At 39.8% G+C, this 12,500-nt stretch overlaps 2 protein-coding genes across 2 annotated transcripts in view; both read left to right on the forward strand.

Moving 5' to 3' along the window:
* LOC121958403 overlaps positions 1 to 4,272 on the forward strand; it is an 8,301-nt gene extending 4,029 nt beyond the window's left edge. The window contains exons 6-8 of the mRNA XM_042507308.1: positions 331 to 408; positions 1,884 to 2,025; positions 2,783 to 4,272. Coding sequence (XP_042363242.1) covers positions 331 to 408; positions 1,884 to 2,025; positions 2,783 to 3,821 — 1,259 coding nt within the window. The 3' untranslated portion in view covers positions 3,822 to 4,272. The remainder of the gene's footprint in view (positions 1 to 330; positions 409 to 1,883; positions 2,026 to 2,782) is intronic.
* A 485-nt stretch (positions 4,273 to 4,757) lies between these two features.
* LOC121958413 (NLR family CARD domain-containing protein 3-like) overlaps positions 4,758 to 12,500 on the forward strand; it is an 8,621-nt gene continuing 878 nt past the window's right edge. The window contains 10 exon segments of the mRNA XM_042507319.1: positions 4,758 to 4,828; positions 4,928 to 5,017; positions 5,231 to 5,371; positions 5,440 to 5,505; positions 6,887 to 8,679; positions 8,845 to 9,008; positions 9,556 to 9,729; positions 10,454 to 10,621; positions 11,405 to 11,451; positions 12,490 to 12,500. The exon segment at positions 12,490 to 12,500 is cut by the window's right edge and continues 878 nt beyond it. Coding sequence (XP_042363253.1) covers positions 4,957 to 5,017; positions 5,231 to 5,371; positions 5,440 to 5,505; positions 6,887 to 8,679; positions 8,845 to 9,008; positions 9,556 to 9,729; positions 10,454 to 10,621; positions 11,405 to 11,451; positions 12,490 to 12,500 — 2,625 coding nt within the window. The 5' untranslated portion in view covers positions 4,758 to 4,828; positions 4,928 to 4,956.

Here is a 12,500-nt window from a genome sequence, read left to right on the forward strand (position 1 = left end):
ATTACGTGAAAATTACTTCATAGCTAATTGTGAAGAAGCTACCTTTGGACGCAAATGCTAGAGTTACATTTGCAAAGAGCAAAAAACAAGTGTTTCTTGGTGAATACATGATTATACAAATAACAAAGTCATCTGTTTGAAGTTAATAATCATGGGGTTAAGGCAAATATCAAGTTAATAAACAACTTCTTGGGTTACGGCTTGTGAGTTCAAAACGCATCAGGCACACAACACTGTGTGTGACGCAGAGCGTAAGGCTCCGCCTCCAAGCAAAACCACATTTTTTTAGAGAGTCCCTTGTGCTTTGCTGATTTTTGATTTCTTTTCCAGGCTCTGTTGTTTCCTCAGAGGTGATGGAAGCTCTGGATTATGATACCTTAGACAACTGTGCTGCTCTGCCGCCCAGCAGTGAGTACTTCTAATTTCTATCTGGCTGTGATCATGGATGGATGAAGACAACTGGACACAGGAACAATGTTGGACTTAAAGCCAATTTGACATTGAGGTCAAAAGGTGGAATTAAAGCTTCTGGGTTCATCATGTGATGCCAAGGAGTTGACTTGTTGACTCCATATTTTGTAGGGGCATCAACGTTCTAGTTCAAACATATAAATGGCCCTTTTTTTAATTCATTATATCATTAAAGTAGTTAAATTCACTATGAGGCTGGTTCCAAAAGCAGGTTAATCCCCACAGACCCCCGTGTTAAAATGCACGACTTTACAGCAGAAATAAACATATATACAGACTGTTTAAAAAACTGACAAATGACAACTGTACGCTGGGGTAATTATGACTAATCCTTGTATATGCAAGTCGAATACATAATATTAAATATTATATACGTATTTGGAATTGGTATAGCATTCCTAATAACATTATTTTTATTGCCAGAGACTTCGCTGTCTCTGTTTAGTTTATTTAAAATATATCACTGTTGTTTTTAAGAGAAAATGATGGAATGAAATATTAATGAGACAAGTTTTTGATAATTATTTTTGGGTAAATTAATTGTAATATTAAAATAGTAATTAAAAAGTAATCTTTTGAATATTCTATCAATTAGTTGTTAGTCGTTTAATAGAAAAAATAATTGTTAAATTAACTGAGAAAATGAGGCGCAGTACTAACCGGACTGTAGCGTAATAAATTGCCGTGAGCTGTTTATTCACCACTTCTAAGCAGATGGCAAGAAATAAACTCTCTTAAAGTCTCATTTCCTCTGGGAAGCTGCCTTTGTGTCTGCAGCTACCTGAACAGGAGAGCAGCTAACCTGCAGCAAAATTTAGGGACCAAGAGGAGCAGAGTGTATAGCAGTGCAGTGTGGGAACAGTTTATTTGCTGTGAATAAATGTTACAACTCCTCAAGACCACAGCAAATTCTCATGTTTCTGTGCCACCTGCTGATGAAAGTGAAGAGGATTAGCTCTGAAGTTAGTGAGCAAAGTTAGACTCACATTGGAAACTGACCAGGCTCCCTTAAGGTGGACTGTTAAGGTGGACCACCTATTCTGGTTGTGGTGACAATCTCAGGCAGTCCTAAACAGATAATAAAGAAATATGCAGCTGCAGAGAGATTACGTGAATTTGGTAATCGTGTTTTGTAATTCATATTTATATATTTTAGTACATTTTAATAACATTTGTTCATATTGTTTCAGTTTCAAGTTTAAGTTTACCTTTGCAATAACGAAGCCGTTCATTCACGTCATTGACCGTCGTTAAGTGCTTTATTTTGGGAAGAAGTTTGGTACTGGTATCATCCAGGCACTGAGAAAAAAAACAGCCACAATACCTCACTCTATTCAGTAGGTCAGCAAAGGCTTAATTATCTTGTGCAGATAAAAACAGTATCTTGATGGAATTAATTTTTTTGGTTTTAGGTCAAGGCTGTTCCAGTAATTTGATGGCAAGCCACCAGCTCTTGTGCTGTACGTCTGAAGGGACATCTCTGGAAACAGCCACACTCTCCGACAAAACTACAGTTGGGGACTTCTTCAACAGTCTGTCGGAAGTGATGGACAGGTGACAAAATTCGTGTGTGTGTGTGTGTGTGTGTGTGTGTAATATCGCTCCCACGTCCGGAGATGGAAATCCACAGGTTTGGAGTTTGAGTTCTTGTGAAATACACCTGAACAGAGCTCCAGTGGATCCTTAAGAAGTCTTAAAAGACATGAAATTAATTAATCTAAAAATAAATGGTGTTAAATTGACTTAAATTAATCATTCAGAAGTCTTAAAAATGCTCAGACATGGGAAGTTGGATTTTATCTACGTGCGCTAGTAGTAGTTTTTATTTTTTTTACATTACATCGTAAAATCTCAAAATGTTTGGAAATATGTTTTGTTTTTGTTTTTTTGTTAAATAATGTAACGACTTTCTTTTCTTAAACTTGTCATGATGGGTATCCAATCAGTGGAAAACTGTCCAGAAATACCAGAAATGTCCCACTTCTGTAGTGAAATAGATACTTTTATGACTATATATGTTCATTGTCTTCCTCTGTAAAAAGGGTTTTTCTTTCAACATTTGACAGTGATAATGTAGCATTTTACAAAAGTTCATGTTTGTGTTAATTAAAATGATCCCTTCATTTTCAGTCATTAGATAATTTGTCTTGAACAGAATTTCAAGTGGCATTAAAAAGTCTTTTATCAACCTGGCCTGAAGCTGAAGAAACCCTATCTGAAAGCAGCATGAGGAAAAGTGATGTCGCTTCACGTTTCAAAGGGTTCATTAATGGGATTCTCATCACGGCGCTCTCATGTCTTTGTTTCTCAGGTATAAATTCCCTCCAAACATGATCTATAATGTTGCTGGAATGGGATTCACAACAAACCAGACACCAAAGCAGGTCGTGGCAGTAAGCGGGAAGACGGAAGTGGGCGTCATCAGACCGGCTGAAAGAGGAAAAGGTGTGTCTGTGGTCTGTGCGGTCAATGCCACCGGGAATGCAGCCCCTCCCATGTTTATCTTCCCAGGGACTGAATACAGCGACCACTTCATCACAGGAGCACCTCCGGGATCAGCTGGTACCGCCACCCCATCGGGTCAGATCAATGAGAACGCCTTTGTCGAGGTCCTTGAACATCTGGTTCGGCACACCAACTGCTCCTCTTACCGCCCCATGCTGCTAGTCCTTCAGGCCAGGATGTCACAGAGGGCGTGGGATATCGCAAAAGAAAAGGGTATTATTATGCTTCCAATTCCACCCCGCACGTCCCATCGCCTGCAGCCTCTGCACAAGACCGTTTTTGGTTCGTTTAAGAACTTTTACCGCAGAGCTCTTGATGGTTGGTACAAATCTAACCCAGGTAAAACACCCAGCATATACCAGATCCCTGGATGTGTGAATGAGGCTTTCATGTCAGCCATGACACCACGAAATATCTGCTCCGGGTTCAAGTCTACAGGGATTTCCCCTTTCAACAGGGATATTTATTCTGATGCAGATCTTGAACCGTACATGCTGTCAGACAGGCCAAACCCTGAGCTGCAGTCTGCAGGTGATCTACCTGCAGTTTCAGCCTCCGTCTCTGCATGTGCACCACCAAGTGGCACAGATTCGCACTCCAGCCACGCTGGATATACGTCTGCTACTAAAATTCTACCCTTACCCAAAAGTCAGCAGCTCTTGGCACAAACAAGGCAAAGGCATGTGATGACAAGAAACCAGATTGGTACACCTTGTCGCAGTGCTGGACCTGAAACAATCAGCACCCTACACAAGCCCCCCCAACAATCCCCCCTCAAAAAAATATTATTACTCTTATCATTATTATCTCTTATATTCATAGTATTTATTATTCAAAGGGGCTAATGAGAAATCAACACTGATAAACAACTAAGCTAACAATCAATAGCAATAAACACTGCCAACAGAAATCAAATTCATTCCAGACTTAAAATCTTTTACAGCACTTTATGGTTAAGTGCGGCTAAAAGCAAACCTGTGTGCTGTGCACACTTATGCACTTCGGCTTATTTGACTGAAAAATTCCAGGAAGTATTAGTGTAATTTGGTAATTATACTGCAATGTTTGTATTATGATATATGTATTTTATTGTGTTTTGATGTTTAAAACTCGTTATTTTGACAACACTGCCGGTCTGTATGTAAAAACCCAACGAGGGAGAGTTGACAGTTAGCAACAGCTATAATCTGTAATACAACAGTCTCATACTCTGTACTAGAACTATGTTCAGATGCATTGTCCCTGTCAAATAAATACATTTTAATTCAATAAAAGAGCAATATATGCAACACAGTATGTGGCTTTTGCTTTTTCTTTTTCTGTCACTCAAGTGCTCTCCCCATAACACTCCACGATTTTTTTGTTAGTTTCTTTAGAGTCCTTTAGTCCACAGTTTAAAGGTTTAAAACTGTAATCTGTAATGTTAAGCTGTCAGACAAATGCAGTAGAGCAAAAAATTCAATATTTATCTCTGAGATGGACTGGAGTGTAAGTATAAAGTTGATAAATACTTAAATAGAGTACAAGAAGGCCTACCTGGAATTTGTACTTAAGTACAGTACTTGAGTAAATGCACTTTGTTTATTCCAACAGTGGATATACTGCATAACAAGATCAATGTACCATTTTACAAGAAAGCACAGCAGGTTTTTGAAAATGAACTTCATTTTTGAGTAAATGAAACTGTTTTAAGGGCTGCGGTTTATTCAAGAATCACCAACTTCCTGTTTTCTTCACCATCACCCAGGAAGGAAGCAAGACACTTTTTTTTTGCATGTCCAAAAACTTCTGCATACACGCTGACGCTGTCAGTGTGTGAATCAGTTGCCGATCATAGTTGTTATTGAAGAAGGTAAGAATTTATTTTAGCTTTTGACCTACTGAATATTTGCCTTGACTGACCACAGTCATTCTGTATGTAAAAATGTTTTTAAATGTTTTTGTTGCACAGGAAAGTCTGTCTCATGTCCAAGGACAAATATGAAGACTGCTGATGAGGAGCAAAAGAGCATTGCTAATAAAACAGACAATGCCGCTCGAGGTAAGGATGACAAATTAGGAATTAAAACTTTCTGTGGCAAAAAATTGGACCAAAAGTCATGAAAATAATTAAAGTGTGCAAGGAGAATCCCAGTTCTAGAGCTACAGTATGTGATTTGGCTGAAAAATAAATGACTTAAGTTCTCCAGTGATTCTTTGCTTCTCTGCATTTTTGTAAAAAACTGCTGAAACTGAGTTTTGTTGTTCCCCTCAGAGTTAGTTCCCACTATTCAGGCTGCGGTTCATCATTTCCAACCCAGCTACAGCGCTCAGAGCGGAGGCAATGTGGTCGCTCCCTCCATCATTGGTTCTAGCATCGGCAACATAAGCATCAGTATCATCTCAACAGGCCAAGGTAGATAAATAAACATGGGTAAATAAACACAGGTTTGGGCTTTGCTGATCTTTTTCCGTCTTTGGCAGGGTCTGTTGTCTCCTCAGAAGAAACCTTGAAGTCTGCAGACAGCTGTGGTGCTCTACAGCCCCAAAGTAAGTACTACCACTTTCAGAAACTTGACATATTTATAGTTTTCATGTGAAATCGAGTCCTCATAGGAACTCCCACCTGAAGGGCAAGACAATGCTTTTTGCCGCTACTTGCCGTTAAGTTACTGCTAAATTTGTGTTTTTATGAATCGTGTCCCAGAAAGAAAACCCAGAGGAGTAGATTCTGGATTTGTGCAGTTAGTTGCAAAGAATAGCAACCATCAGATACACGTCCAGCCATCTATCCATTTTCTACCGCTTATCTGCTCAGATACACGTCTTTGCAGAATTTTCTTTGTTTGTCAAAGATAAGTTCAAGAAAACAGAGTATTTTACTTATGGTAGTTTTACTCATATCATTGTATGAATGTTCTGATATGGTTCGTTTTCGTTAACTCCAGTGGCCTTGAAGAGTTAACATTATACTTGTTGATGTCAGCTAATTAACACGCACCTTTGTTTTGACACTCGGTACATGATATTAGAAAAAGTCAAATTATTGAGTCCGACTAAAACCGGACTTAAAAAACACATGTAAACATGTTATTCCAAGAAAGAAAGCCGGGAAAAACAAACAAAAAAAATGTATATAATAATAAGGTACCAAGTAAAGTGAAGAGTAGGCCTGCGTATAAAATCTACAGCGCCGTTTGACGTGCAACCTGTTTGCTGCTTGCTAACATTTTTGTTATGAGACATAATAGATCAACTGGAACAAGGTCCAATAGAAACTAGGTACAAGGGAGCATATCGCCACCTACTATGGCAGAGTCAAACATACTTCCCTCAATAAAACAATTCTACCCCAGTGCTTTTATACTGGGACAAGAACAGCAGTCCAATTTATCGAGCTATGAGCTGCAGCTCAACTTAACTGTGAATATAAACGTACTTACTGAAGAATTTCTTGGCTTTCACCTCCAAATTGCAGCATTACTGATCCAGCCAGACTAAAAATACATACTTCTGTCTGTACTTTTGTACGCTTTCATCCTGGCGGTAGTGTAAGGAGGGGATTCTCCACAAGATAGATGTGAACGTCACGTAGTTTAGCTCTAGCAGGAACTTGGTTGTTTTAAGTCACTGAAATACTTCAGCGGGTGCTGTTAATGGATTGCAAGTCCCCAAAAATTGTAGTGTTCACATATCTTTGTTTTTTTTTCTTCTTTGGAAAGATGATCCAAATATTTATAGCTTTGAACAGATGGAAATTTGACTAGTTTGTGCTGCAATTTGGTGGAGTTTCCACGATTGGCCGCCATGTTGGAACATTGTTTTGCCCTCCAGAGCTCTGCATCAGTCACATGACTGAAAACTATGAATTGACACCTTGATTATTAAGGAATATGAAAACAAACTCCTTTTGCTGTATTTTCTTCTTCAGACAATAAGATCACAGAATGTCAAGAGAAAATGAAAGCTACTCTGAAGAGGAACTTCAGCCATTTGCTCGAGGGGATGACGATGGACTCAAACAAGATACCTCTCAATAAGATCTACACAGAGCTCTACATCACTGAGGGAGGAAGCGGGGAAGTCAATAAGGAGCATGAGGTGAGACAGATTGAGACGGCATCCAGGATACATGAGTTCCAAGAGAAATCAATCCACTGCAATCAACTCTTTGCTCCTCGACTGGGGCGAGACTGCCGCGTAAGAACTGTGATCACGCGGGGAGTCGCTGGCATCGGAAAAACTGTATCAGCCAATAAATTTGCGTTAGACTGGGCTGAGGAAAGAGCCAACACAAACCTGGCATTTGTATTCCCGCTCTCATTTCGAGAGTTGAATCTGATGAGAAAGGCAATTATAAGTCTGGTGGATCTTCTCAGCGTTTTTTTCCCGGAAACAAAAGACACGGGAATCTTCACTACTGGTAAAAACAAAATGCTCTTCATCCTGGATGGTCTGGACGAGAGCCGCTTGTCTCTGGACTTCCACAAAAGCGAAATACTGTCCGATGTGACGCAGCCAACCACGATTGCAGTGATACTGACCAACCTCATCAGGGGTAGACTGCTTCCTTTGGCTCTTGTTTGGATAACATCTCGCCCTGTGGCTTCCAGTCAGATCCCGCTGGAGTACATTGATCTAGTGACCGAGGTGCGAGGGTTTAACAACCCTCAGAAAGACGAGTACTTCAGGAGAAAAATCAGTGATGTGAGCTTAGCAAATAAGTTGATCGCACATGTGAAATCCTACAGGAGTCTTTACATCATGTGCCACATACCTGTGTTCTGCTGCATGGCGGCAAGTGTCTTTGAGAAGAAGTTGCAGACGACAGACAGTAAAGACACACCAAAGTCCCTCACGCAGATGTACATACACTTTGTGTCCTTGTATGTGGAGAATATGAAGAAGAGGCTGCCCGGGAGAAGAGAGTCAAACGCCGAATGCATAAGAGCTAACCTCCTCTCGTTGGGTCAGCTGGCCTTCAAAGAGCTCGAGAAGGGCCACTTGATCTTCTATGAGAGCGACCTCATCCTCAATGGTATAAAAGTCACTCAGGCGTCCATGTTCTCAGGAATCTACACACAGATCTTCCACGAGGAGCTGACACTGTGCAAGGAGAAGATGTTCTCCTTTGTGCATCTGAGCGTCCAGGAATTCTTCGCTGCGCTGTACGTCTACCTAAAGTTCAACAACGACAACCTCAACGTCCTGGTCAAGAAGTCGTCTGCTTCAAGACGTTTCCTTTCCAGGGATTCATCAGAGCTCATCCTCTACAAGGAAGCGGTACAAAAGACTTTGCAGTCCGACAATGGACATTTTGACATCTTTCTGCGCTTCCTTTTGGGTCTGTCTCTGGAATCCAATCAGACTCTGATGAAACATCTAATGACCAGCAACAGAACAAACCCAAAAACAAGAACAGAGATCATTAAACACCTAAAAGAGAAGATCAAGGAAAATTTGTCCCCAGACAGATGCGTAAATCTCTTTCACTGTCTGAATGAGCTGAACGACCACTCTCTCGTGGAGGAGATTCAGAGCTTCCTCAAATCGGGCAGTCTTAACAAGACCAAACTTTCTTCTGCGCAGTGGGCCTCTCTGGTCTTTGTTTTACTGACATCAGAAGAAGAGCTGAGTGTGTTTGATCTGAGCAACTACAGCAGGTCAGAAGAAGGTCTTAGGAGGATGCTGCCCGTGGTGAAAACAGCCCAAGTGGTAAAGTAAGTGCTGTCTAAACTTTTAGTGTACATAAGGTGCCAAACTGCATAAAACAGCATCAAAATAGAGCTTGTTCATCAAAAAAGTGCCAGTGGAGGACTGCCTGCACCCCTCAACAGAGGTGGTATCTAAACTCCTAAATTCTCTCTCAAACTGTCTTTCTTCCTGCAGTGTAAATGCATTGGTATTCTCACCGTGGCCTGCTGTAAAATCTTGGCGACTGGCATCAGCTCATCCCAGATTAGAGAGCTGGACCTGGGCAACAACAACCTGACAGATGCAGGAATAACGCTGCTCTCTGGAGGACTGAAGAACAGCAAACTGGTGACACTCAGGTCAGAACCTTACCAGAATCTTTTCTTTGAAACCTGGATCGACATCAGTTTTCTTGTGCTGCATCCCGATGACTTTAACAAGCTATTTAAGCCTTTGATACCTGAACAAACTGGTTTCTTCCAAAAACACGGGGGAAAAGGCAATAGGCAACTTTGCAAACAAAACAAAAAAGTTCGACAAATTGCAAGAAACTCATAAGAGGTGTCAAGAACATTCCCTGAAAATTAGGGGAATTTTAAAAAATAATTGAATATACAGAAATATATATATAATTATAATGATTATAATTATATTTCAAATTATGTTTCAAAAAATGTACACTTTTTAAAAATTATTTTTTAACTTTTTTGTGTGTGTGTGTGTTTATGTAATTGTTTTTACTTTTCTTATTTTCTGGTATTTTCTGGTATTTTCTTTTGTCAAGTAAAGTCCCCTCTTACCTTTTTGTCATGTTTTTGAAAGAAATCTAATCAATTTTCTTAGGTTTTCAAAGGGTTAGAAAAAGATGTTTTTATGAACAATTTTCTGTATTTTCTGTGTGTTTAGACTGAAAAGCTGCAACCTGACAGAGCACAGCGCCGATGCCCTGGCCTCAGTCATCAGCTCAGCCTCCTGTCAGCTCACAGTCTTGGACCTGTCTGACAATGACTTTCAGGACGTAGGAGTCAAAAAGCTCTCTGGTGGACTGGGGAGTCCTGATTGTAAACTGGAAAAACTCACGTGAGTGTCCTGAGTGAAATTTCATGCCAGATTAATTATTTAACAGCGGGATACAGTACAGCAGTGATACTCAACTAACAGCCTGCAGGCGAAATCTGGCCCTTGATATGGTGACCCAGTGACCCCACAACACTTTTCTAATTCACAATAAAATAAAGTGGTTCACACTGGGAATTGTTTTTGTACTTTTAGTATACATAAATTGCCAGAAAGCATAAAACAGCATCAAAATAGAGCTTTCATATTAAAATAAAATGCCAGTGGAGGATCATTCACACCCCAACAGAGGTCCAAGCTAAGGCTATGTCCTAAAATCCTTGAAAAGTCCAAGATATGTGCTAAAATCCTAGAAATGTGTTAAAATTCTAAGAAAGTGCTTAAGTCCCAGAAATGTGCTAACATTTAAGAAATGTGCTAAAATCCAGAAAATGTCCTTCAATACTAAAAATGTTCTAAAAATCTGAGAAATGTCCTAAAATCTGAGAAATGTCCTAAAATCTGAGAAATGTCCTAAAATCCAGAATTTATCCTTAAATCCTAAAAACATCCTAAATACCATCAAATGTTAAAATCCCATAAACATGTATGGGGCTGCTGTGACTGGCCCCTGGCCCCCAAGACAAGCAAGCTGTGTGTCCCTGCAGTACGGAGCCAAACATGCAAATTCAGTTGCTGCTGTCTTGGAGATCAGGTGGATAAAATGCCTTTTGTGTCTGTTTTGAAGTTTGTCCCTGTGCAGAGTGATGGAGGAAGGCTGCATTTTCTTGGCATCTGCTTTGAACTCATCTCGTCTCAAAGAGCTCGACCTGAGCTACAACCACCCAGGAGCCTCCGGCCTGCAGCTGCTGTCCGCTCTGCAGAACGACCCACGATGCAGCCTGCAGACACTCAGGTAGGGCCGTGGCGACTAGAGCCCAAAATTAACATATCACAGATACAGTTGTATTAGCTAATACTGATAAGTAATAAGATGCTGCAGTATAGAAATACCAAAGACACACAACACTGTGGTTTGTCTATTAAAGCACTGACCAGTTTTTTTTTCAACTTTAACCCTTTGAAACTTGGATCAACATCAGTTTTCATGTGTTGTGTTCAGACGCCTTTTACAAGCATTTAAAACTTTGCAATGTGGCCAAACTGCTTTGATTTATTTCAAGAAAAAGTAGACGGTGACAGGAAAATGACCTAAAAAATAGCTGAAAAAAAAGAAAAAAATAACAACGGAAAAGTACCAATTTACTGGAGCATTTTTTGAAAATTAAAAACACGTCCTCTCCTTTTTCATTTTCAAAATGTCAAAGAATGTGCATTCTTGAAGATGAAAATTAAAATGCAAATTGGCCGATTGAATTTTGATTCTATTCATAAATCAAGTGATACACCCATATTCTGAAATGTAAAAATCATTTCTGTCATTGCATTTTCATTTTCAGATTTGCTTTTCCATTTAAATTACATAAGAATATGCTTAAACTTTGCAGTTCAAAACAAGCAATAATAACGACATCCACTAAATGAACAGATCGACGTTCTTTGTGACAGCAGCGCCAACAATAATACTACCACCTGTGAACCTTCAAAAATCATCACAGAAAAGTAAAGTTGAAAAGCTTTCAGTTTCGTTATTTTAATGATAAAAGTCTCAGAAAACAGTTTTTCTGTCATGTTTTAGGGTGGAACAGTGCGGTGAATCCAGGATTCAGCCCGGTCCGAAGAAATGTGAGTAAGCAGCACGTCTCTGTTTTCCTCTAACTCTCATCTCTGCAGCAGAAAGACGGAAAATATTTTTGAAATTGGTGGTACATGATCAGAGAAAAAGGATGCTTTTACTTTTTTAAGAGGTAGAAAACTACAACTACCAGAATGCATCGGACTGGTGACCTAATGCAACCTCGTCCGTTTGACACAACGGCAGCTGGCCGAAACTACAGTCAAACAGGGAGCTAAAACACACGTCTGAAAACATCGGAGACAAGAGACAAGAAATATGCAATCTCCTCCCAGAATCGTGGTTTATGTTTGATCAGCGCTGATTAGTTTTACTGTTTGATCTCCGTTTTTTCAGCCTCCACTTTCACTGTGCAGGAAGCAGTATGGCGCCCACTTCCTGTCCACAAACTCTCGCCATTAGGGTGAAACGGGGCGTTAAAACACGTTTCTGAAGACATTTTAAACAATAAATATGTTGTTTTTGTGGTTATTTTGTCTGTTTTTTTTTTTTTTTTTTAAATTTTGGTCTGTTTCTTTCCTTTGTTGTTATTTTGTCTGTTTTTGTGTGTGTGTATGTGTGTGTGTGTGTGTGTAGGGGGGGTCTGTTTTGTGTGTTTTTTTGGGGTTTTTTTGTCTGTTTTGTCTGAGTTTTTTTTTTGTCTTTCTGTTTTTGTTTTGTGGTTCCACGTTTGCTTTGTTTTGTTAATTGTAAAATGATGTTTGAGTAAAATAACTGTTCAGACTGAATGTGGCACAATAAAACAAGAGAACATTTTAGGTGAGAAATAGGCAGTGCAGTAACATAATCTGGATTAATATTCAATCAGCGCTGCCTAGTTTTACCGTTCGACTGGAGTTTTAGAGAGCGAGAGAGGCGCAGGTTTTCCTCTTGTGTGTCCGTGGTGGTGGGGAATACAGAAAAGCGTAGTACAAATACAGCCTGTCTGAGCAACGGACCCAAAAGCTGGCGAAATTCAGGGAATTATCTCTTTTAAACAGCACTGAGTAACTTTTATACCGACTGCCTTTCTTGATCTGTTTCAACAGACGCAAAAAAA

The sequence above is a fragment of the Plectropomus leopardus genome, chromosome 19, assembly GCF_008729295.1.
Source record: "Plectropomus leopardus isolate mb chromosome 19, YSFRI_Pleo_2.0, whole genome shotgun sequence".
NCBI lineage: Eukaryota > Metazoa > Chordata > Actinopteri > Perciformes > Serranidae > Plectropomus > Plectropomus leopardus.